The 23,859-nt window shown below is 55.3% G+C and overlaps 1 protein-coding gene across 1 annotated transcript in view; it reads right to left on the bottom strand.

Annotated features, from left to right (window-relative positions):
* Positions 1-6,053: 6,053 nt before the first annotated feature.
* Positions 6,054-23,859, bottom strand: part of rad54l2 (RAD54 like 2) — a 161,742-nt gene continuing 143,936 nt past the window's right edge. Inside the window, exons 21-22 of the mRNA XM_086001283.1 lie at positions 16,545-16,637; positions 6,054-14,973 (exon numbers count right to left, since the gene is read on the bottom strand). Of these exons, the coding sequence (XP_085857409.1) occupies positions 13,988-14,973; positions 16,545-16,637 (1,079 nt within the window). The 3' untranslated portion in view covers positions 6,054-13,987. The remainder of the gene's footprint in view (positions 14,974-16,544; positions 16,638-23,859) is intronic.

Here is a 23,859-nt window from a genome sequence, read left to right as displayed (position 1 = left end):
GCAGTCACCTCGGCAAAATGAAAGGTACGGAGGACAAATGTTGGAGCTCTGGCTGAAACATTTGACGTAGGAAGAGACTTGGGGCACAGTGCTCTCAAGGTGCATAACGCTGTGGATGGCTTGGACTGTATCCATTGATGAAGGTAGAGCCGATTTTTAAAAAGAGTACAGAATAAATTCTGAAATTTCAAAACGGAGACACCTTAATGGCGCCATAACTAAAATGCAGTGAGGTACAGAGCCAAACAGGCCATGAAGATCCCAGCTATGATCCCTGAAAGGTGTTAGAGTCAAGAGTTATACAGCACAGAAAGAGGCCCTTCGGCCCATCGTGTCCACGCCGGCCATCAAGCCCTATCTAATCTAATCCCACTTTCCAGCACTTGGTCCGTAACCTTGTATGCTATGGCGTTTCAAGTGCTCATCTAAATACTTCTTGAATGTTGAGGGTTCCTGCCTCTACCACCCTTTCAGGCAGTGAGTTCCAGATTCCAACCACCCTCTGGGTGAAAAAGTTTTTCCTCAAATCCCCTCTAAACCTCTTGCCCCTTACCCTTGAAACTATGCCCCCTGGTTATTGACCCCTCTACTAAGGGGAAATGATCCTTTCTATCTACCCTATCTGTGGCCCTCATAATTTTGTACACCTCAATCAGGTCCCCCCTCAGCCTTCTCTGCTCTAAGGAAAACAACCCCAGCCTGTCCAGTCTCTCCTCCTAGCTGAAATGCTCCAGCCCAGGTAACATCCTGGCGAATCTCCTCTGCGCCCTCTCCAATGCAATCACATCCTTCCTATAGTGTGGTGACCAGAACTGCACACAGTATTCCAGCTGTGGCCTAACTAGCGTTTTGTACAGCTCCATCATAGCCTCCCTGCTCTTATATTCTATGCCTTGGCTAATGAAGGCAAGTATCCCATATGCCTTCTTAACCACCTTATCTACCTGTCCTGCTGCCTTCAGGGATCTATGTACATGCACACCAAGGTCCCTCTGATCCTCTGTCCTTCCTAGGGTCCTACCATTCATTGTGTATTCCCTTGCCTCGTTAATCCTCCCAAAATGCATCACCTCACACTTTTCAGGGTTAAATTCCATTTGCTACTGTTGGATCCGTGATTCAGAGGATATGCTGTTATAAAATAATCACACAGATGCTGTACATCAACAATAAACAGGTCTTTACTGGAGGAGGGTAGTCTCATGACTGGGGGTACAGAGGCACGCGCAAAGCTTATATACCGGTGTGGTCACTGCCGGTACTACAGTATACAGGAGCTGTAAAAGTAGTTCTGACTTAATGGCACATACACAACAATTCCTCCCCTTTTAGATTAGTAGTACCCCTAATATTCAAATAACAATTAACATTTTTAACATGTACATTAAACAACAAAAGTCCATTTATAGATTCAGTCTTTGGGGCGGCTTCCTGACCCTTTCGGGATAGCGCCTTTCCGGAGGTTCTTGTTCTTGGTGCAGAGGCGATTCTGACTCCTTTTCATCGGGTAGTTCATCGGGTTCCACTGCTACTTGGTCTGAAGTAGATGCTACCGGTATGTTGGGTTCATTCCCAGGTACTCGAGACATGGGGTTGACGCGTTCCTGTGACGCTAAGATCTGATCGACGTGGCGTCTCACAATGTTCTCCCCGACATCCACTGTGTACATTAATGGCCCCTGCCTTGTACATATCGTTCCGGGTTGCCATTTCTCTGTTCGATAGTCACGGGCCAAGACTGGTTGCCCTATGTTGAAGCTCCTTGTCGGCTTCTCATTGATGTGCTGGAATTGTTTATCCTCAACATTTCTTCGCACATTTGGTCTGAGCAAGTCCAGACGAGATCTCAACCTTCGGTTAAAGAACATCATGGCCGGGGTCTGGTTGGTAACTGCATGTGTCGCGTTTCGGTAGGCTAATAAGAAATTGTCCATCTTATGCTGTAGTGGAATTTCATCATCACACATGGCCCTTATCGCCTTCTTAAAGGTTTGTACGAACCTCTCAGCCAATCCATTTGTGGCTGGATGATACGGGGCGGATGTGTAATGCCTTACCCCATTCCTTCTCATAAATTTTTGGAACTCGTCGGACACAAACTGTGGTCCATTATCAGAGCAAATCTGCTCTGGCAAACCATTCCTGGCAAATATGGTCCGTAGGACTGCAATCGTTTTCTCTGTAGTGGTGGAGGACATTTTTATCACCTCAGGCCACTTTGAATGAGCATCCACTGCTATTAAGAACATTGAGTCCATGAATGGACCAGCGAAATCAATATGCACCCATTGCCATGGAGAGGAGGACCACTCCCATGGGTGTAGAGGGGCATGTGGTGGTGCATTTTGGGCCTTCTGGCATCCTAAGCAGCTCTTAGTTAGGTCTTCGATTTGTTGATCGATTCCCGGCCACCACACATAAGCCCTAGCAAGGCTTTTCATTTTCACTCCCCCCAGATGACCTTCATGTGGCTCATTTAGCACTCTCTCCCTTAACTTCGGTGGAATCACCACTCTGGATCCACACATCACTGTCCCCTGGCATACTGACAGCTGTTCTCTTCTGGATGAGAATGCTGGCAACATGAGTCGCCATGTGTTGGCCATCCCCTCACCATCAATTCGTATACCCGCGACAGCGTCGGATCATTTCGGGTCTCCTTCTCTATATCCGCGTTTGTTACTGGCAATCGTTCAATTATTGACGAATAAAATATCTCGATAGGGTCCACTGCTGGTGCTTCCTCCACAGTAGGCAGTGGCAGGCGCGATAGCCCATCAGCGTTCCCATGCTGTTTCGTGCCTTTATATTCTATTTCATATTGATTCGCCCCTAGAAACAGGGACCATCTTTGTAACCGCTGTGCAGTCATCACTGGAACGCCCTTCTTAGGATTAAAGATGGAGACAAGTGGTTGGTGGTCAGTCAGCTAGGTGAACTTCTGCCCATGCAGATAGTGGTTGAATTTTTTTTACTCCCCATACTAGGCTGAGGGCCTCCCTGTCAATCTGGGTGTAGTTGCGCTCGGCTGAGGTTAGTGACCGAGATGCAAAGGCTACTGGCCTCTCCAGCCCGTCTGGGAATTTGTGCGACAGCACCGCTCCAATACCGTAGGGTGATGCATCACATGCCAAACGAATTGGTAATGCTGGGTTGAAATGGGCCAACACCTCTTTTGATGTGATCAATTCCTTACACTTCTGGAAAGCTCGTCTACGTTCGTCATCCCACTTCCATGGTACCCCTGTTTGCAGTAGGGTGTTCAGTGGGTGTAATACTGTGGACAAATTTGGTAAGAACTTGTGGTAGTAGTTTACCAGCCCGAGGAACGACCTCAGTTGTGACACATTTTCCGGTGCTGGAGCCTTGACTACTGCCTCAATCTTTTCAGGGGACTTATGTAACCCCTCTTCATCGATGACGTGGCCACAATACGAGATCTGTTTCTGGAAAAACTCGCACTTGTGGCGATTAGCTCGTAGCCCATACTCCTTTAATCTGGTGAGCACCTTCTCCAAGTTGGCGAGGTGATCACCGTCATTTACGCCCGTGACCAAGATGTCGTCCAAATAACACTGGGTCCCTGGAATCCCTTGCAGGACCTGATCCATCGCCCTCTGTCAGATAGCCGGAGCCGAGGCTACTCGAAACACCAGCTGGTTGTATTGGTAGAGACCTTTATGAGTGTTGATCGCAAGGTATTGTTTCGAAGCTTCTTCTACCTCCATTTGCAAGTAGGCCTGGGCTAGATCAATTTTGGTGAAGCGTTTACCTCCAGATAGCGAGGCGAAAATATCCTCAATTCGTGGAAGCGGATATTGTACCGTGTGAAGGACTGGGTTCACTGTCACCTTAAAATCCGCACAGATGCGGACCTTCTTTAGTTCCCCAGGCGTATTACTCAACGACCTCTTAATTACAGGAAGGATGGGTGTAGCCCACTCGCTCCAGTCCACTTTGGACAGTACTCCTGAACGTTCCAACCCTTCCAGCTCTGCTTCAACAGCTGGTCTGATCGCGTAAGGCACTGGTCTGGCCTTCAGAAACTTTGGGCTTGCATTTTCCTCTATTTTAATCATTGCTGTTATTCCTTTTAGTGTTCCTAGTCCTTCCTGGAACACTTCTTTTGCGTCGGTTAGCATTTTTGACAGTCGTCCAGGTGTGACGTCGTCATCCTTTTTGGCCTCCGCCTTCAGTGCCTGTATGGAATGCCAATCTAATTGTATCTTCCGGATCCATTCACGTCCTAGCAGTGGTGGTCCTCCATCTGGCAATACATATATATCCATTTTAGGTATTTCCTGGCCTTTATATGTCACTTTCACCCTTATTTTTCCTTTGGGGTAGACTTTTTGCCCCGTATACGTCTTCAAGACAATCTCTGTAGCTTTCAAGGGTATGTGTGAAAATAGCCGCTTGTAGTCTCTTTGATTTATGACTGTCAGAGCTGACCCTGTGTCCAATTCCATTTTCACTTGGACTCCGTCTATCTTGAGTGTAACCCAAATAGTCTGGTGATCCTCTATTTCGGTTACATTATGTAGTTTCAGACAACCAGCTCCTTGCTTCCGGAGTCTGTGTCACTTTTCTGTTCGTCTGAACCACTGTCCATCACCTGGTGTACCTTTTTGTACTTCTCCTGTGGAGATTTCTTACTGTTGGTTTTCTTCCCAGACCTGCAGACTCTTGCTATGTGTCCTGCTTTCCCACACTGCCTGCACACTTGGTCCTTAAACCAACAGTCTTTCTGGTCATGTGTTGTTCTGCCGCAGCAATAGCACTTCCCTGTTCCATAGGACATTTCATTGGTGCCATATTCTTGCGGTCTCCGTTGTATCTCTGCAGCGCCCCTTGCGGCTGCTTCGTGTGATACTGCCATACTGAAAGCTTTGTCCAGCGTAAGATCCTTTTCTGATAGAAGCAGTTTCTGGGTTCCTTCACTTTGTAGCCCACACACAAACTTGTCCCTTAACGTATCTGCTAGTCCCGCTCCAAACTGGCAGTGTTTCGATAGCTTGCGCAGTTCTGTTAGGTACTCAGCATTGCTTTCGTCTTTGTGTTGGTTCCTTTTATGGAACTTAAATCGTTCTATCAGCAGCGGTGTGGGGTTTAAGTGGTCCTGTAGGATTTCTACTCTGCTTTCAAAATTCTTGTTTACCGGCTTCTCTGGGGTTATTAGATTTCGCAGTAACCCATAAGTTTTTGCACCCATGGAATTTAACAGAACCAGTGCTTTATTAGCATCTGGCACTTCATTTGCCCTGCAGTACACCTCAATACGTTCCACATGTCTCCCAATCTTCGACTTCATTGTCGAACGTAGAGATACTGCCACTCTTCGGCATCCTTGGGTGTGAGTTAACTGTCAAAAATGGCGCCTCCCACGCTTCCCCTTCTTCTCCGCTGGCACAAAATGGCGTTTCCCGCACTCGCCCTTCTTCTCCGCTGCGGCTTCTAAAAATGGCGTCTCCCGCGCTCTTCCTTCTTCTCCGCTGCGGCTTCTAAAAATGGCGTCTCCTGTGCTCTTCCTTTCTTCGCCCCGCGGACCCTGTTCAGCCCGTGAGCCCTGGCTGTGCTCTGCGCGTTTTTATTAAAAAAAAATGTTTTTTTCGACGCTGCTCAGTCTAGAACCCGGCTGTTTCTTTACCCTCTCTCCGGTTTGTTTTCTTTTTCTCGACGCCGCTCGGTGTTCAACCCCCGGCTGCGCCCTGCGCTCTTCATCCTTTGTCTTACCCCGTCGACGCTGCTCGGCTTTCTCTCCGCCGTCGGTCGGCTCCAACCGCCGCTGCTCGGGAAGGGTCTGCGCTGGACCTGTCATCGGTCTCTTGCTGCTCGTCGTGGCTGGGGAACCAAGCCCGGCTCTCCACAGCCTCCCCTGTGAAGTTCAATCTCTGCCTGATGGCTAGGTGGTTGCTCGTGGTCGACGCCCGTGTTCCTGGCCTCGACTTTTTTTTTATGTTGCAGGTAGATTCGAATCAACACTCGTCGCCACTGTTGGATCCGTGATTCAGAGGGTATGCTGTTATAAAATAATCACACGGATGCTGTACATCAACAATAAACAGGTCTTTACTGGAGGAGGGTAGTCTCACGACTGGGGGTACAGAGGCATGTGCAAAGCTTATATACCGGTGTGGTCACTGCCGGTACTACAGTATACAGGAGCTGTAAAAGTAGTTATGACTTAAAGGCACATACACTACAGCTACTGTTCTGCCTATCTGACCAACCCATCTATATCGTCCTGTAGCCCGAGGCTTCCCTCCTCGCTATTTACCACTCCACCAATTTTCATGTCATCTGCAAACTTACTGATCATACCTCCTACATTCATATCTAAATCATCAATGTACACTACAAACAGCAAGGGACCCAGCACCGATCCCTGCGGTACACCACTGGACACAGGCTTCCAGTCACAAAAACAATGTTCAACCATCACCCTCTGCCTCCAAGCCAATTTTGGATCCAATGGGCCAAATTGCCCTGGATCCCATGGGCTCATACCTTCTTGACCAGTCTCCCATGTGGGACTTTGTCAAAAGCCTTACTGAAATCCCTGTAGACTACATCAACTGCACTACCCTCATCCACACACCAGTCACCCCCTCGAAAAATTCAATCAAATTGGTTCGACATGATCTCCCCGACAAAGCTATGCTGACTATCCTGGATTAATCCTTGCCTCTCCAAGTGGAGACTAATTCTGTCCCTCAGAATTTTTTCCAATTTCTCTACCACTGATGTTAAGCGCACTGGCCTGTAATTTCCTGGATTATCCCTACTACCCTTCTTGAATAATGGTATTACGTTAGCTGTCCTTCAGTCCTCTGGCAGCTCCCCAGGTTCTGAAAATTTGTGTCAGAGCCCCTGCAATCTCCTCCTTTGCCTCACTCAGCAGCATGGGATACATCTCATCTGGGCCTGGGGATTTATCTACTTTTAAGCCTGCTAAAACCGCTGGTACTTCCTCCCTCTCAATGCTAATTTGTTCAAGTATATCACAATTCCCCTGCCTGATTTCTATGCCTACATCATCCTTCTCCATGGTGAACACAGATGCAAAATATTCATTTAAAACCTCACCTACATCTTTCGGCTCTACACACAGATTGTCACTTTGGTCCCTAATGGGCCCTACTCTTTCCCTGGTTATCCTCTTGCCCTTAATATACTTATAAAACACCTTGGGATTTTCCTTTATTTTGCTTACCAGTGTTTTTTCATGCCCCCTCTTCGCTCTCCTAATTTCTTTAAGTACCCCCCTGCACTTTCTATACTCCTCTAGGGCTTCCACTGTTTTTAGTCCTTTGTATCTGCCAAAAGCCTCCCTTTTTTTCCTAATCCATTGTTGTACAGCCCATGACATCCAGGGTTCCCTGGACTTGTTGGTCCAAACTCAGCTGGTGTGACGATGGAGAACACACTTATTCCAATGGAGAGAGGCAGAATTCCCACTCCCAACTGTCCAGAAATCTCTGCTAAAAATGCATGACAGATAAGGGCACGATAACACTTGGCCATGGACAAACAGTCTGCTAACACTCACTGTCCCTAGTTCACACATGAAATATGGCCACTTGGCTGAGTTACTGGAGGACACCTGCTGTGACTACCTCCCTTCAGAAGAGCAAAGGGAAGAGGGGAAAGGTAGCATGCTCACAAATCCAGATGGGTGGTATTTATATGGATACACATTGAAGAAAATGGGGCACTCATCTGATTTACAGACAGCATGAAGCTAACTAAAGGGAATGGGCCCGTGTGACAGCCATTGGCAACTTGCGCTATATTCTAAAGTGCATGGAAGACAAGAGCCACCATGATTGTAGAGTGAAAAGTGAGTGAAGTTTGGTAAGTTATAACAAGAAGCTTCTTGACAAGGTGATGAACAACTTCTGAAACACTAGACCAAGAGCTAAATAATTGCGGTGGTGGGATTCAGGTCTGCTTCTGCACTTCCAGAGCATGGGGTTCCTGATTACAGGCATACTGTACCTGGGGAAGAAATGCCAAGCAGAACTGAGGCATGGTTGAGGCAAATAACTTAGATGCTTTCAAAAGGAAACTAGATGAATATATGAGAAAAGGGAATAGAAAGATAGGCTGAGATGAAGTAGATGGAATGGTAGGAGACCACCCGTGTGGAGTATAAACACCAGCACAGACTAGTTGGGCCGAATGGCCTGTTTCTGTGCTGTATATTCTAGGTAACAACTTGCATTTATATAGCGTCTTTATCATAATAAAACGTCCCACCGCGTTTCACAGGAGCATTATCAAACAAAATTCGACACCGAGCTGCATAAGGAGATGTTAGGACAGGTGACCAAAAGCTTGGTTAAAGAGGTAAGTTTTAGGGAGCATCTAAAAGGGGAATGAGGCAGAGAGGTTTAGGGAGGATATTCCAGAACTTAGGGTCTGGGCAGTTGAAGACACTGCCGCCACTGCTGGTGCGAAGAAAATCAGGGATGTGCAAGAGGCCAGAATTGGAAGAGCGCAGAGATCTCGGAGTGTTGTAGGGCTGGAGGAGGTTACAGAGATAGGGAGTGGCCACTGAGGGATCTGAAAAGGATGAATATTTTAAAATCGAGGCATTGCCGGACAAAGAGCCAGTGTAGGTCAGCAAGCACAGGGGTGATGGGTGAACAGATTTGGGTACGAATTAGGATACAGGCAGCAGAGTTTTAGATGACCCTAAGTTTAGGGACCGCTCTAGGATCACCAACAGAACAGCTTGCAAATCAAGGAGGACCACGCCAGTTTTCTCCTGACACACATCTCGTGAAGGATTCAAGCTGGCCTAGACAACCCCATATTATGGTTTAGTAGGTTTTACCTTCGGACTTTTGCTGCTGCACATTATCAATGGCCCGAGAATCAGATATTGCAAATTGGTCATTTATTTGATACGCACGCTAGAGACGATGCTACAAGCAGAAAACGTCGTCAGTTGAGTGACGTGTTTATCATGAATTAAGTGGCACAGTACACAAATCCGCTTCAGCAACATTCTGACACAGACACTTGGGGAAAGGATTTCTCTACTAAAACACAAAAGGAGCTAGTCTTTATTTTTCATTTTACAAAATAAATCAAGAGGTCCATTAGGCAGTTTACAGACTGGTGACATTTAATTACAAAAAAAAAATTGTCTTTATTTTGAACAACTGGTTTTCAATTTATTTTCTGCGTGGGGGGAGAAGGGGTGAGAGAGGGAATAAGCTTGAACTGTTTTGTCGCCTGGAGAGTGGGGGAATCACAAGGAGACCCCATCCAGGCCTGCCCGGCGTAGCGACAGCATCACTTTCATTGTCTGAGGCAGTAGAAGTGATCTTGCCCACGCACGAACAGCAGTTTTCAGAAGGGCGATTAGCAGCACAGACTCCCTTAATTCCTAGTGGTAACAGTCTCTGGGGCTCGACTGCGATGCAGTCAAGCCCATTTCCACATTTAATGAAGACAGCAAACAAATAGGCAGGATCTTGTCCAGTGTACGGCACTCCAGGGGCAGAAGACAACACACCTGTATTTAACAATGAGAAACAATGGAAGCACTGAACAGAAAGGACCAAGGCGAAAGGGATACAGGAAGTCACACTGGGGAGTTACCACTTCCCCGTCACCCCAACTCAAAGCAAGTGAGGAGAAATCATTACATTCGCACAACACAATCTCACCTGTGTAACGCTCTGTGGCATACAGGATAACGAGCACTTGCATAGCACTGGGCTTAATATATGCCACTGTGAATGACTGCTCAACACATGGTCTGTAGGTGGGTTACAGAATCCAGAAAGGGATGTTGACGCCAGCGTTGCAGCAGTAATTATCACTAAAAACGGAATGTACGTGCCCACAGGGTTAAAACACAACTGGGACTGGGGAGATACTTTATTTGGTAAATGAGTTTTGTCCCATTGAAAAGATGACCACAAAATGCAGCTATTACGAAGGATGACTGAAGGAGCACGGGACTGCACAGGCACATGGACAGCAAGGCAGTCTCCCCATCAATAATACGAGAGATCACAGACACACTTCCAGAACCAGCAACGGTCCACATCCACTGCCCAAATTCACCTCCCAACCATCCTTTATTACAATAGGCAAGTTATTTGAACTCATCACATAAAAGCAGATTGAGCTGACCGAAGCAGTGGGGTGAATGTTGTACTAACAGCAGTAGAGTACAAAGGTAGGGAGTAGTCACAGAAACTGAATACATGCCAAATATGAATAAATAGTAGTGCTTGATTTGATGTTCAGTACACACAAAATATGAAGTTATCCCCACTCTGTCGAAAAAAAGCAAATACAGGAGAGAAATTGAGAGCCCTGCGTATATAAAACAAATGAATACACAGGCTCCTCACAGACTTCAACAAGGTTTAACATAGAACTCAATGCATTGGTACAATTGCTGCTACACTGGAAGATTGGCCAGAACCAAATCTCCAAGGTTAGCTCGCAACTTTCACAGCCTCGCACTGCTGCCCCGGCAAACAGGACATGTGAATGATAGGATCACAGGATAATTCAGCCCCCCTCCCTCTCTCCTCCAGCAACCCTGCCAATGTGCGCCTTACAACAACATAGGACCTAACAGTTACAGGGATCCACAATTTCAAGTCTTTGGACAGTCGGTAACTTCACCATTACAGGCTAACAGATGGGGTCCCGTCTGGTAGTTTGACAAGTTCATTAAAGCCCCCTTATCTCGTCTGCGATATGTCAAAACCAAAAAAATACTATTCAAAAAACAAAACTTGCATAGCTAATGTTTCTAAGGCTTCTATCGATTAATAATATTGCCCACCTCGTATGACAACTCCTTCCAGATAAGAGTCTCGGGACTTAAGGAAAACGATTAAAGACAAAGCAAATAAAACATCGAATTGAAACCAGCCTCAGTACAGGTTGTGGTGACACACCCAGCAGATCAAAACACATTCTGCCTTCTTGGGCTCCTCCTGTTAAATTGTTTCATTTGCTTCTTTAAAAAAAAAAATATAAATAAAATGCATTTATCCTGAACGTTCTCCCCTGCCCACAGTCAGGAGGCTGACCCAGGGCCAAACATCTCCATGAGTGGCTTTCACAGATGCCATTGACCCTGTTGAGAGCTGTGGGTCTGTAAACTAATCTAATTGGAAAGGGAAGGGACGGGATTGCTGTATGGGGGCTGTTCATTTCCACATTGCAGCATTTCACGTCAGCTTTAACAGCACAGCGTGCAAAATGGTGAGCTTCAGAAAGGAGAGGGGCCAGGCAGGATCAGGCACCGGGGCCATTACTTTAAATTAGCAGTCAACTGTCAGGCTGCACACAGCAGAAAGACGTGACCTCTGCAGGATCACATCGAGCCCAATCCCTGGCACTTGCCTCAGGCCTCACAGCACTGCTCACAGACTCAGACACCAAATGTGTATCGCTGTCAGTGCGCGGTATCAGCCCATCAGCGAGCAGCAAAGCGTTTGGATTAACATTTTGTTGAATGGTTGATCCAGGTTATAACCTCTCAAGCTCCAGTCCTGCAATTGCCGGCAAGCGATCACTCAAAGTATGGAGCGATGCCTCTCATGGGCGAATAGTCCCCCACCCAACGTTCACCACCTGGACTCAAACGGTAATAATGGCCACTCAGGTGAGGCGCTGGAGTGGCACAGGTGCCTGTGATGCTGTACCTCACACTGTGAATTAGTGCCTTTGGGAGAGGGGAAATTCTTTTTAAAGAAAGGCTTGTAACTGATGAGACACGTTAAAACCCAAGAACAGGGTGAAAATAAAACAATTTACTGTACTTGGGGGCCACAGAGGTGGGCCTTGTGGATTGCAGCTGGGCTGAATCAGTGACAGTGCCACCTTGAATGGCCATTTACACGTTAGAGTGAACTGCACTTCAGAACCAGCATCACGGTAGAACTTCCCCCTCCCAGCTCCATCTTTCACCTACACATCTCCGGTTAATGGCCAACTCAGTGGCACCTACACCCCTAAGTACAGTAGTATAAACGCTGGCATTCTGGCTGAAACTAGCAAGACATGCACTCTGACTGCTGGCGTGAACGCAGCAAACAGTTTATACCCTGTGATCGATTGCATCAAGTCACCTGGAGCCACCAATCTAAGGAATGATAGATGCCTCATCACAATTAACTCCCAATTTTAAAACTACAGAAGACATCTGAAAATTCAAGAAGTCTTTATATTAATCACCAAACCCTTCCAGGGCATGAATGGGCCAACAGACTGGTGGCCAGACCATTCCAACATGGCCGCCACTCACCTGCTGTGTCTTGTTCAGCCCAAGGAGCCAGAATCTTTTTGGTCCAAATGTCAGCTGAACTTTGGTCAGATTTATCATCCCCTTTTCCTTTTACCCTCCAAAAACATCTGCACTGTAGTTAGGCTTGTGATAATAAATACCCAAGTTCATAAATAAGTTAAAAGTGGAATTTACTTCCAAAAAAAGATCAGTAATAACGCTGGCTTTAAATTTTAAAGCAAACAAACTGGAAAACCTTCTAAAAGTTGTCTGGTTTAATACTTCTGTATCTCAGGAACAGCCTGAGCTTTACCTGAATGAGGCAATTCCCTATAGACATCCAGCTGAGTCACAGTTCATATATTCTGCTGACTGTGATTTGACCAGTGCGATGTGCTGGTACAGAGGATAATAAAGCAAAATATTCTGCATAAAACATCAACCGTAGTACTTTAACAGAGGAAATTTCCCCCCCACCTTCGCTGTGGCCAGGGAAGAGCTTTGCCAAACCCCCAACAGCACCACGTAAACCCAACCCGAGGAAAGAACACCTAGTAACTAACATTTCTGTGGGGAGGGTGAGCCAGGGTTCGTGGTATTCTGCAGAACTTAAATGAGGAGTTTGCGATCAATCGTCACAGCTGCTTCCCAGTGCCACCTCCCACTACTCAGGGAACAGCAATAGATTCCTCCACAGCCATTCAGTTTTAGATTCAGCTTAATTCCCCCACCCCTCAAATTTTCTCCCTGGCTTGTTCCACGCTTGGGTTCCATTCTATGGTTACCAGCAAGGGATGGCAGTTAGTCACAGCCCACACTCTCCAGCAGCAGTCAGGATTGGGAATGTGGAGCAGGGGGAGCTGACTTTTTGATCTTCCTAATCCACGGAGCTAGGACAACTGCAGATTGGGAATGGAGCCTGGAACCTTCTGGTCTGCATGGCACAGCACGGTGCATTAAGCCACTGAGCCACCAAGGAGTGGTTCCCAGTCAGCTTTTCAATCCTGCTCCCTCCCGAGCAGCCAGAGCTCTCTCTCCACGCCCTCTTTCTTCCATGGAACTCTCTCAAAGCGGTAGCAGTCTCCCCATCGTATTTCTGGTCCAGGACCAGTAACTTGAGGAAATGATTCTTCCAGCCCTGCGGTACCCTTCCAACGTGATATATAGTGTCAGTTTCACCCTCCTGTTACCCACTCATTGAAAACATCAAGTCCTGCTTGCTCTGCACACCAGCTGTTATCAAAGCTTTCCAAAACACAAAACAAAAACTACAAACGTGTATCAGTCAAATTTTATGTGACACTGCCCCGTCAAATATTTTTATGCAACACGGCCCCTTTAAAAAAAAATTATATGACACTGCCTCTATAAACAATTTTATGTGGCACTGGCCCTTTAAACAAATTTGACCAACCTCCCTCGCCGCCTCCCCACCGAACAGGAAACAACTGCACTTATCTGCTCAACTCAAATCAGATTTTTGTTAAATTGTTAAACGAAGGCAAAAATTCCCTCCAGGCAAGAAACAAAAAAAAAAAATCCAGCGGAAAGTTTTATTTAAAAAAGATGAAAAAACCACTTGGCCAATAATTTAAAAAAATGTAAAAAAGGCAACATTTACAATGGTGGTCGTCGGCCATAAAATTCGGGTGAGTGACACGTTTATTTATTTAATTATTTAAAAAGATTTGGATAACAGCCCTGTCTCTTATGGGTTGGTCACCCCGAATTACTGCTCGTGACCTCGATGACGTCATCATCCGAGCTGCCGGCAGCGTTCAACCCTGCAGGTGGGTCCATCTGGGGAGCTGTGGTGCCAAGGAGCTCTGGAGCTGGGTAGCCGGAAGACGATGATGATGATGCGAAGGCTCTGCTGGCTTGCTCCGCGCCGGCCGTCAGGCTGTTGGTGAGCAGGGGCACCGGGTACGGGGCAAACATTCGGGGCTCGTTCAGCAGAGACTGGGCGAAGGGGTGAGGCAGGCCGGGTAGCAGGCCCGTGGGCATGGTTGAGGTCGGGTTGAGCATGAAGGGTGCCGCGGCACCGGTCGCTGAGGTAGGGACGGCGGGGCCAGCGGTGCTAGCAGCAAGACGCGGGTCAGTAGTCATGGGGAACATCAGCCGCGGGTCCCCCAGCAAGCCAGGCAGTGTGTAGTAGGGGTTCCCCGCACCATACAGGGGGTTTAAGAGGGTCGGACAATTACCAGCTAGCCCGGACATCTCGGGGCTCAAGCCGACGGACGTCAGGTTAAAGCCAGCGGGGAGAGAGTAGTTCTGCGTCGGCATGGAGTGCCTTTGCTTCCGGGCATGGTCCTCCAAGGAAGGTGAGGAAGACTTTCGCTTGCCGCCCCTGACATCCATCCCGAATGCGCTGGAGGTCCAGTCTGCGTAGCGGCTTGCCGTTGGCATGTTCAAGGCAGCGGCGCGGGCTGAGGCCGAGCTGTTGATGCCCAGGAGCTGGTCGGACGGCTGGGCCTGCCTCAGCTTGGCGTGGCCCCCCTGCGTGTTGGTGACGGTCCCCGGCCGGTCGCTGGATTCTCTCGCAGCCGCTGCCTCGGCGTACCGCTGGAGCTCGCTTATTATCTCCGGGCTGTCTGGGGAAAGGGGCCGTGCGATTTCTTCCGGGGAAAGACCCTTCTGCATCTGATCAGGAGAGGAGGAGCTGTGACCCCCGTGGCCCGTTAAGTTAAGAGCAGCTCCCTGCGATCCTGGAGAGGATCAACAGAAAAATAACTTGTTAAAACTACTGGGGGATCAAGCCAATCTCTACCCTTCAAAAGCTGCAGCAGACAGTGGTGAGCCTCCCCTTTAGGTTACTTTCCAGGACAGGGTAGCTTTTGCAGCTTCACTCACCTCTATTCTCCAATTGCCCTCTTTCTCTCTACCCTCCCCAATCCCTCTGTTGCTCTCCTTCCTGTTGGCCATTAGCCCCCCCGCCCCCCACAAGTGTGCTGAATTCAAAATCCACACTTACACATTCCTCCATAGCTTTGCCCCACCCTACTTACCCCTCCACCCCCCAAGTTCCAGTCTGTGCCCTTCGATCCTCCCACTCTGGGACTTCTCTGCCAAGTTATCTCAGCCTTACCCGGTGTCCTGGCCAATATTTATTCCTGAATCAACAGAATATCTCATTGCTGTTTGTGGGACTTTGCTGTGCGCAAATTGGCTGCGGCGTTTCTTACATTACAAGAGCAACTACATTTTAAAACAACTTCATGGACAGTAAAGCACTTTGGGATGTCCTGAGGTCGTGAAAGATGCTATAGAAATGCAAGTTCTTTCTCCCTTTTACTCTCTGGAGCTCCTTCGCCCTTATCTCACTCACCCTGAAAAGTCTCCTCAAAAGTCTTTTCAACCATGCTTTCAGTCATCTCTAGCCTTCACTGATGTTTACTGCATGTCACTCCTGTACGAGATGCCTCAACATGTTTTCTATTTTTAAAGGAAATTGCAACTTGTCTACTTAATGACACTACTATGACCAGTGCCCCCTGAATTCTTGTTCCAACACCCTACCAAGCATACACTTCCTCCTCCTCCTTATATTGAATTCAAATCTCTGACTAACTTATCCTTTCCCAGGCCCTGAAAACTGTGAAACTCCTCACCTCCCTTGGCCTTCTTTTCCTCTTACAATCTACAGGCTTTCAAAACCTAAGCTTGAGGGGTCACCTATGCATTATGTCGTGGTTTAGTTGGCCTAACCTTGTTCTAACCTTGGTAGTGCCCAGCACTCTGGGCTTTGACCTTTCAGCGCAGGTATTTCAACCAGAAGAAAATGAATTATCCAGACGGCTGTTTGTCGGCTCTGTTAAATGCGGACATTTAATTCTGAACTAGTCAGTCAGATTTCTCCTCAGTGGTTTAATTACAAACTGAGTTGTACAGATCGAGCCCCACCACTCAAAAAAAAAAAAAATGCACTAATTTCTCTCCCCAGCACCCATTTTATAACATTTTCTCATCCTTCATGTCACCCCAGGGGCATCACACCAACTCCTGGCCAAGTGGGTAAACGACTTGTCCCCAGGCCTCAGTCAAATATTATTATTCAACTGGACTGGCTTCCTCTTCGACAATGCCCCCTTCTCTATTGGGAAAGGCCTGTCCCAACACAGCAGCAGATACCAAAATCGGGTTCTTCCACATGGAGTTGTGGGGAGGGGAGGGGGAATTTACCCATGTGTTGCTTATTAGTAAAGGCACTCTTTTCACTTCTCTGCTTGGGAAGCCAGAGGATGGCCAACTAAGAAAAGATGGAACCAGAGGCTCTCACCTGACGCAGCTGCATGGTTTCCCTCGGCCACTTTTGGTTTATTGCCCATGCGTACGGCAAAGATCCTTCCATCACACGTGCGAATGTACATCCCTAAGAGAAAGGCACCACTGCGTTTTAACAAACAAACTAAATGCAACGAACCAGCTTCAGTACTTAGTAGTTTTATTCAAGTCCCCGGGGATTCTTTGCCTCTGTGAGGTGAAGCATTTATTGTCCAAGCACCAATCAGAGTCAAGGCCACACATTTGTGTGACTCATTATATGGCTCAGAGGCTGCCTCTCCAGTCACTCCTGGCCTCAAACAGACCTGCTGCTCCATGTGCCTCTGGGCCTCCTTTTCTGTGTACAGCCGTGGCTCAGTGATAGCACTCTCGCCTCCGAGTCAGAAGTCTGTGGGTTCAAGCCAACAAAATCCAGGCTGACACTTCAGGGCAGCACTGAGGGACTGCTGCACTATTGGAGGTGCTGTCTTTCGAATGAGGACCCCTCTGGTGGACGTAAAAGATCCCATGGCACTATTTTGAAGAGCAGGGGAACTATCACCAGTGTCCTGGCCAATATTTATCCCTGAACCAACATTTAAAAACAGATTATCTGATTATCATCACATTGCTGTTTGTTGGATCCTGCTGTGCACAGAATGGCTGTCATGTTTCCTATATTCCAACAGTAGCTACACTTCAAAACGACCAAGTGGGATTCTATGCGGTTATCTCTCCTTTCACGCTCCAAAGAACAGCAAGGAAATGCCACCAGGAGGGGGGGTCACCCCAGTCGCCACACAGCAAATGAAAGGGCCCTATTAAAATAGACCTATTGGCCCTGCAGTGTTCTTCCTCTTCCACTTGGAAACTGCCCACAACACAACTGAAACCATGCGCTCACCATGCGGGGAATAGTGCAAAGTGTTGCAGTATCCCCGAGTGACCCTCCAGCAAGCTGAAGTTTAGATTTTGGCATCAACAAAAAGTTAGTAATACTGCATTAAAACATGGCGTATAACTCAAATGTACTTGAGAATCTAATAAAGAAACACATGGCATTCTCTCAATCAACAGGGATCCTTTGGACTTATTGCCTTTTGGTTCACAGTTCAATTAAGTGTGGTGTGTGGGGACTCCTCCAAGATTTGTATGGAGGCCCTCATCATATTTGTCCCAGACCCAAATGGTTGGGCAGGACTAACCTACTACCTTCTTATTATGGGTTACTTTGACTTTCTAACCCGAATAGCCACCTCCTGGCAGGAAATGGGAGGTAGTGATAGAAGTGAAGGGACAGAGGGGGGAGGGAGGGGGGAGGAGGAAGGGAGAGAGGGAGGGGGAAGGAGTAAAGGAAGCCAGAAGGGAGGGGGAGGGAGGGGAAGGGGGAAGGCGGAGAGAGGGGAAGGAGGAAGGCGGCGGGAGGAGGGGAAGGGGGTAAGGGGCGAGGAGGGGGAGGGGCGAGGAGGAGGGGAGGGGCAAGGAGGAGGGGAGGGGCAAGGAGGAGGGGAGGGGCAAGGAGGAGGGGAGGGGCAAGGAGGGGGGAGGGGCAAGGAGGGGGGAGGGGCAAGGAGGGGCGAGGGGCAAGGAGGGGGGAGGGGCAGGAGGGGGGAGGGGCAAGGAGGGGGAGGGGCAAGGAGGGGGGAGGGGCAAGGAGGGGGGAGGGGCAAGGAGGGGGGAGGGGCAAGGAGGAGGGGAGGGGCAAGGAGGAGGGGAGGGGCAAGGAGGAGGGGAGGGGCAAGGAGGAGGGGAGGGGCAAGGAGGAGGGGAGGGGCAAGGAGGAGGGGAGGGGCAAGGAGGGGGAAGGAGGAGGGGAAAGAGGGGGAAGGAGGAGGGGAAAGAGGGGGAAGGAGGAGGGGAAAGAGGGGGAAGGAGGAGGGGAAGAGGGGGAAGGAGGAGGAAAAGGAGGAGGGGAGGGCGGGAGGAGGGGAGGGAGAGGGAAAGAGGGGAGGAGAGGGAAAGAGGGGAGGGAGGGGGAAGGAGGCGGATGGGGGAGGACGGAGGGAGGAGGGGGAGGGGTGCGGAGGAGGGGGAGGGGCGAGGGGCGGGGAGGAGGGGGGGGCGAGGAGGAGGGGCGGGGAGGGGGAGAGGGGCAAGGAGGGGGGGAGGGGCAAGGAGGGGGGAGGGGCAAGGAGGGGGGGAGGGGCAAGGAGGGGGGGAGGGGCGCGGAGGAGGGGAGGGGCGCGGAGGGGGGAGGGGCAAGGAGGGGGGGAGGGGCGCGGAGGAGGGGGAGGGGCGCGGAGAAGGGGGAGGGGCGCGGAGGGGGGGAGGGGCGCGGAGGAGGGGGAGGGGCGCGGAGGAGGGGGAGGGGCGCGGAGGAGGGGGAGGGGCGCGGAGGAGGGGGAGGGGCGCGGAGGAGGGGGAGGGGCGCGGAGGAGGGGGAGGGGCGCGGAGGAGGGGGAGGGGCGCGGAGGAGGGGGAGGGGCGCGGAGGAGGGGGAGGGGCGCGGAGGAGGGGGAGGGGCGCGGAGGAGGGGGAGGGGCGCGGAGGAGGGGCGCGGAGGAGGGGGCGAGGAGGGGGCGCGGAGGAGGGGGCGCGGAGGAGGGGGCGCGGAGGAGGGGGCGCGGAGGAGGGGGCGCGGAGGAGGGGGCGCGGAGGAGGGGGCGCGGAGGAGGGGGCGCGGAGGAGGGGGAGGGGGCGCGGAGGAGGGGGAGGGGCGCGGAGGAGGGGAGGGGCGCGGAGGAGGGGGAGGGGCGCGGAGGAGGGGGAGGGGCGCGGAGGAGGGGGAGGGGCGCGGAGGAGGGGGAGGGGCGCGGAGGAGGGGGAGGGGCGCGGAGGAGGGGGAGGGGCGCGGAGGAGGGAGAGGGGCGCGGAGGAGGGGGAGGGGCGCGGAGGAGGGGGAGGGGCGCGGAGGAGGGGGAGGGGCGCGGAGGAGGGGGAGGGGCGCGGAGGAGGGGAGGGGCGCGGAGGAGGGGGAGGGGCGCGGAGGAGGGGGAGGGGCGCGGAGGAGGGGGGGGGCGCGGAGGAGGGGAGGGGCGCGGAGGAGGGGAGGGGCGCGGAGGAGGGGAGGGGCGCGGAGGAGGGGAGGGGCGCGGAGGAGGGGAGGGGCGCGGAGGAGGGGAGGGGCGCGGAGGAGGGGAGGGGCAAGGAGGGAGGGAGGGGGAAGGAGGAGGGAAGGAGAGAGGGAAAGAGGAGGGAAAGAGGGGGAAGGAGGAGGGAAAGAGGAGGAGGAGAGGCGGAGGAGGGAGGGTGAGGGAGGGAGGGGGAAGGAGGCTGATGGGGAGGACGGAGGGAGGGGGAGGGCGAGGAGGGGGGAGGGGCGGGGAGGGGGGAGGGAGGGGGCGGGGAGGGAGGGGGGAGGGGAGGGGGCGGGGAGGAGGGGGAGGGGCGAGGAGGAGGGGGAGGGGCATGGAGGAGGGGGAGGGGCACGGAGGAGGGGAGGGGCAAGGAGGAGGGGAGGGGCAAGGAGGAGGGGAGGGGCAAGGAGGAGGGGAGGGGCAAGGAGGAGGGGAGGGGCAAGGAGGAGGGGAGGGGCAAGGAGGAGAGGGGCAAGGAGGGGAGGGGCAAGGAGGAGGGGAGGGGAGGAGGGGGAGGGGCGCGGAGGAGGGGGAGGGGCGCGGAGGAGGGGGAGGGGCGCGGAGGAGGGGGGAGGGGCGCGGAGGAGGGGGAGGGGCGCGGAGGAGGGGGCGGGGCGCGGAGGAGGGGGCGGGGCGCGGAGGAGGGGCGGGGCGCGGAGGAGGGGGAGGGCGCGGAGGAGGGGGAGGGGCGCGGAGGAGGGGAGGGGCGCGGAGGAGGGGAGGGGCGCGGAGGAGGGGAGGGGCGCGGAGGGAGGGGGAGGCGCGGAGGAGGGGAGGGGCAGAGGAGGAGGGAGGGGGAAGGAGGAGGGGAAGGAGGAGGGGAAAGAGGGGGAAGGAGGAGGGAAAAAGAGGGGGAAGGAGGAGGGAAAAGGAGGAGGAGAGGGCGGGAGGAGGGGAGGGAGAGGGGAGGGAGGGGGAAGGAGGCGGATGGGGAGGACGGAGGGAGGGGGGGAGGGGCGAGGAGGGGGGGAGGGGCGGGGAGGAGGGGCGAGGAGGAGGGGGAGGGGCGGGGCGAGGAGGAGGGGGAGGGGAGGGGAGGAGGGGCGGGGAGGAGGGGGAGGGGCGGGGAGGAGGGGGAGGGGCAAGGAGGGGGAGGGGCACGGAGGAGGGGAGGGGCAAGGAGGAGGGGAGGGGCAAGGAGGAGGGGAGGGGCAAGGAGGAGGGGAGGGGCAAGGAGGAGGGGAGGGGCAAGGAGGAGGGGAGGGGCAAGGAGGAGGGGCGGGGCAAGGAGGAGGGGAGGGGCAAGGAGCAGGGGAGGGGCAAGGAGCAGGGGCGGGGCAAGGAGCAGGGGCGGGGCAAGGAGCAGGGGCGGGGCAAGGAGGAGGGGCGGGGCAAGGAGGAGGGGCGGGGCAAGGAGGAGGGGCGGGGCAAGGAGGAGGGGCGGGGCAAGGAGGAGGGCAGGGGCAAGGAGGAGGGGAGGGGCAAGGAGGAGGGGAGGGGCAAGGAGGAGGGGAGGGGCAAGGAGGAGGGGAGGGGCAAGGAGGAGGGGAGGGGCAAGGAGGAGGGGAGGGGCAAGGAGGAGGGGGGGAAAGGAGGAGGAGAAAGACGGGGAAGGAGGGGAGGGCGGGAGGAGGGGAGGGAGAGGGAGGAGGGGGGCAGAAGGAGCGGCAAGGAGGGGAGGGGAGGGCGGGGCGGGGCAGGAGGAGGGAAAAGGAGGGGCGGGGGCAGGAGGAGGGGAAAGGAGGGGCGGGGGCAGGAGGAGGGGCGGGGCCAGGAGGAGGGGCAGGGGCAGGAGGAGGGGCAGGGAGGGGAGGGCGGGGCGGGGGCAGGAGGAGGTGAGGGCGGGCGGGGGCAGGAGGAGGGGAGGGCGGGGCGGGGGCAGGCAGGGGGAGGGGAGGGCGGGGGGCAGGCAGGGGGAGGGGAGGGCGGGGGGGCAGGGGGAGGGGAGGGCGGGGGCAGGGGAGGGGGGGCAGGGGGAGGGGAGGGGGGGCAGGGGGAGGGGAGGGGGGCAGGGGGAGGGGAGGGGAGGGGAGGGCGGGGGCAGGAGGAGGGGGGCGGGCGGGGGAAGGAGGAGGGGGCGGGCGGGGGAAGGAGGAGGGGGGCGGGCGGGGGAAGGAGGAGGGGGGCGGGCGGGGGAAGGAGGAGGGGGGCGGGCGGGGGAAGGAGGAGGGGGGCGGGCGGGGGAAGGAGGAGGGGGGCGGGCGGGGGAAGGAGGAGGGGGGCGGGCGGGGGAAGGAGGAGGGGGGCGGGCGGGGGAAGGAGGAGGGGGGCGGGCGGGGGAAGGAGGAGGGGGGCGGGCGGGGGAAGGAGGAGGGGGGCGGGCGGGGGAAGGAGGAGGGGGGCGGGCGGGGGAAGGAGGAGGGGGGCGGGCGGGGGAAGGAGGAGGGGGGCGGGCGGGGGAAGGAGGAGGGGGGCGGGCGGGGGAAGGAGGAGGGGGGCGGGCGGGGGAAGGAGGAGGGGGGCGGGCGGGGGAAGGAGGAGGGGGGCGGGCGGGGGAAGGAGGAGGGGGGCGGGCGGGGGAAGGAGGAGGGGGGCGGGCGGGGGAAGGAGGAGGGGGGCGGGCGGGGGAAGGAGGAGGGGGGCGGGCGGGGGAAGGAGGAGGGGGGCGGGCGGGGGAAGGAGGAGGGGGGCGGGCGGGGGAAGGAGGAGGGGGGCGGGCGGGGGAAGGAGGAGGGGGGCGGGCGGGGGAAGGAGGAGGGGGGCGGGCGGGGGAAGGAGGAGGGGGGCGGGCGGGGGAAGGAGGAGGGGGGCGGGCGGGGGAAGGAGGAGGGGGGCGGGCGGGGGAAGGAGGAGGGGGGCGGGCGGGGGAAGGAGGAGGGGGGCGGGCGGGGGAAGGAGGAGGGGGGCGGGCGGGGGAAGGAGGAGGGGGGCGGGCGGGGGAAGGAGGAGGGGGGCGGGCGGGGGAAGGAGGAGGGGGGCGGGCGGGGGAAGGAGGAGGGGGGCGGGCGGGGGAAGGAGGAGGGGGGCGGGCGGGGGAAGGAGGAGGGGGGCGGGCGGGGGAAGGGGGGGCGGGCGGGGGCAGGGGGAGGCGAGGGCGGGAGGAGGGAAAGGGGAGGGCGGGAGGAGGGTGGGGAGCGGGAAAGAGGAGGAGGGAGGGGGCGGGCGGGGGAAGGAGGAGGGGGGCGGGCGGGGGAAGGAGGAGGGGGGCGGGCGGGGGAAGGAGGAGGGGGGCGGGCGGGGGAAGGAGGAGGGGGGCGGGCGGGGGAAGGAGGAGGGGGGCGGGCGGGGGAAGGAGGAGGGGGGCGGGCGGGGGAAGGAGGAGGGGGGCGGGGCGGGGGAAGGAGGAGGGGGCGGGCGGGGGAAGGAGGAGGGGGCGGGCGGGGGAAGGAGGAGGGGGGCGGGCGGGGGAAGGAGGAGGGGGGCGGGCGGGGGAAGGAGGAGGGGGGCGGGCGGGGGAAGGAGGAGGGGGGCGGGCGGGGGAAGGAGGAGGGGGGCGGGCGGGGGAAGGAGGAGGGGGGCGGGCGGGCGGGGGAAGGAGGAGGGGGGCGGGCGGGGGAAGGAGGAGGGGGGCGGGCGGGGGAAGGAGGAGGGGGGCGGGCGGGGGAAGGAGGAGGGGGAAGGAGGAGGGGGAAGGAGGAGGGGAAGGAGGAGGGGAAAGAGGGGGAAGGAGGAGGGGAAAGGAGGAGGGGAGGGCGGGAGGGGGAGGGCGGGAGGAGGGGAGGGAGAGGGAAGAGGGGAGGGGGGGCAAGGAGGGGGGGAGGGGCAAGGAGGAGGGGAGGGGCAAGGAGGAGGGGAGGGGCAAGGAGGAGGGGAGGGGCAAGGAGGAGGGGAGGGGCAAGGAGGAGGGGGAGGGGCGAAGAGGGGGGGAGGGGCGAGGAAGGGGGGGAGGGGCGGGGAGGAGGAGAGGGGCGAGGAGGAAGGGAGGGGCAAGGAGGAAGGGAGGGGCAAGGAGGGAGGGAGGGGGAAGGAGGGGAGGGAGGGGGAAGTAGGCGGAAAGGATGAGGGACGGACGGAGGGAGGAGGGGCAAGGGGGAGGGGCAGGGAGGGGGGAGAGGCAAGGAGGAGGGGAGGGGCAAGGAGGAGGGGAGGGGCAAGGAGGAGGGGAAAGACGGGGAAGGAGGGGAGGGCGGGAGGAGGGGAGGGAGAGGGAAAGAGGGGAGGGAGGGGGAAGGAGGAGTAGGGAGGGGGGAGGAGTAGGGAGGGGGAAGGAGGAGGGGGGGGCGGGCGGGGGGAAGGAGGAGGGGGGCGGGCGGGGGAAGGAGCAGGGGTGCGGGCGGGGGAAGGAGGAGGGGGCGGGCGGGGGAAGGAGGAGGAGGGGGGCGGGGGAAGGAGGAGGGGGGCGGGCGGGGGAAGGAGGAGGGGGGCGGGCGGGGGAAGGAGGAGGGGGGCGGGCGGGGGAAGGAGGAGGGGGGCGGGGCGGGGGAAGGAGGAGGG

Source organism: Somniosus microcephalus, chromosome 11, assembly GCF_052327205.1.
Source record: "Somniosus microcephalus isolate GS21.2 chromosome 11, FLI_Smic_1.0, whole genome shotgun sequence".
Classification (NCBI taxonomy): Eukaryota; Metazoa; Chordata; class Chondrichthyes; order Squaliformes; family Somniosidae; genus Somniosus; species Somniosus microcephalus.
The sequence above is the reverse complement of the archived record's forward strand: the minus strand, read 5'-3'. Positions and strand labels throughout refer to the sequence as shown.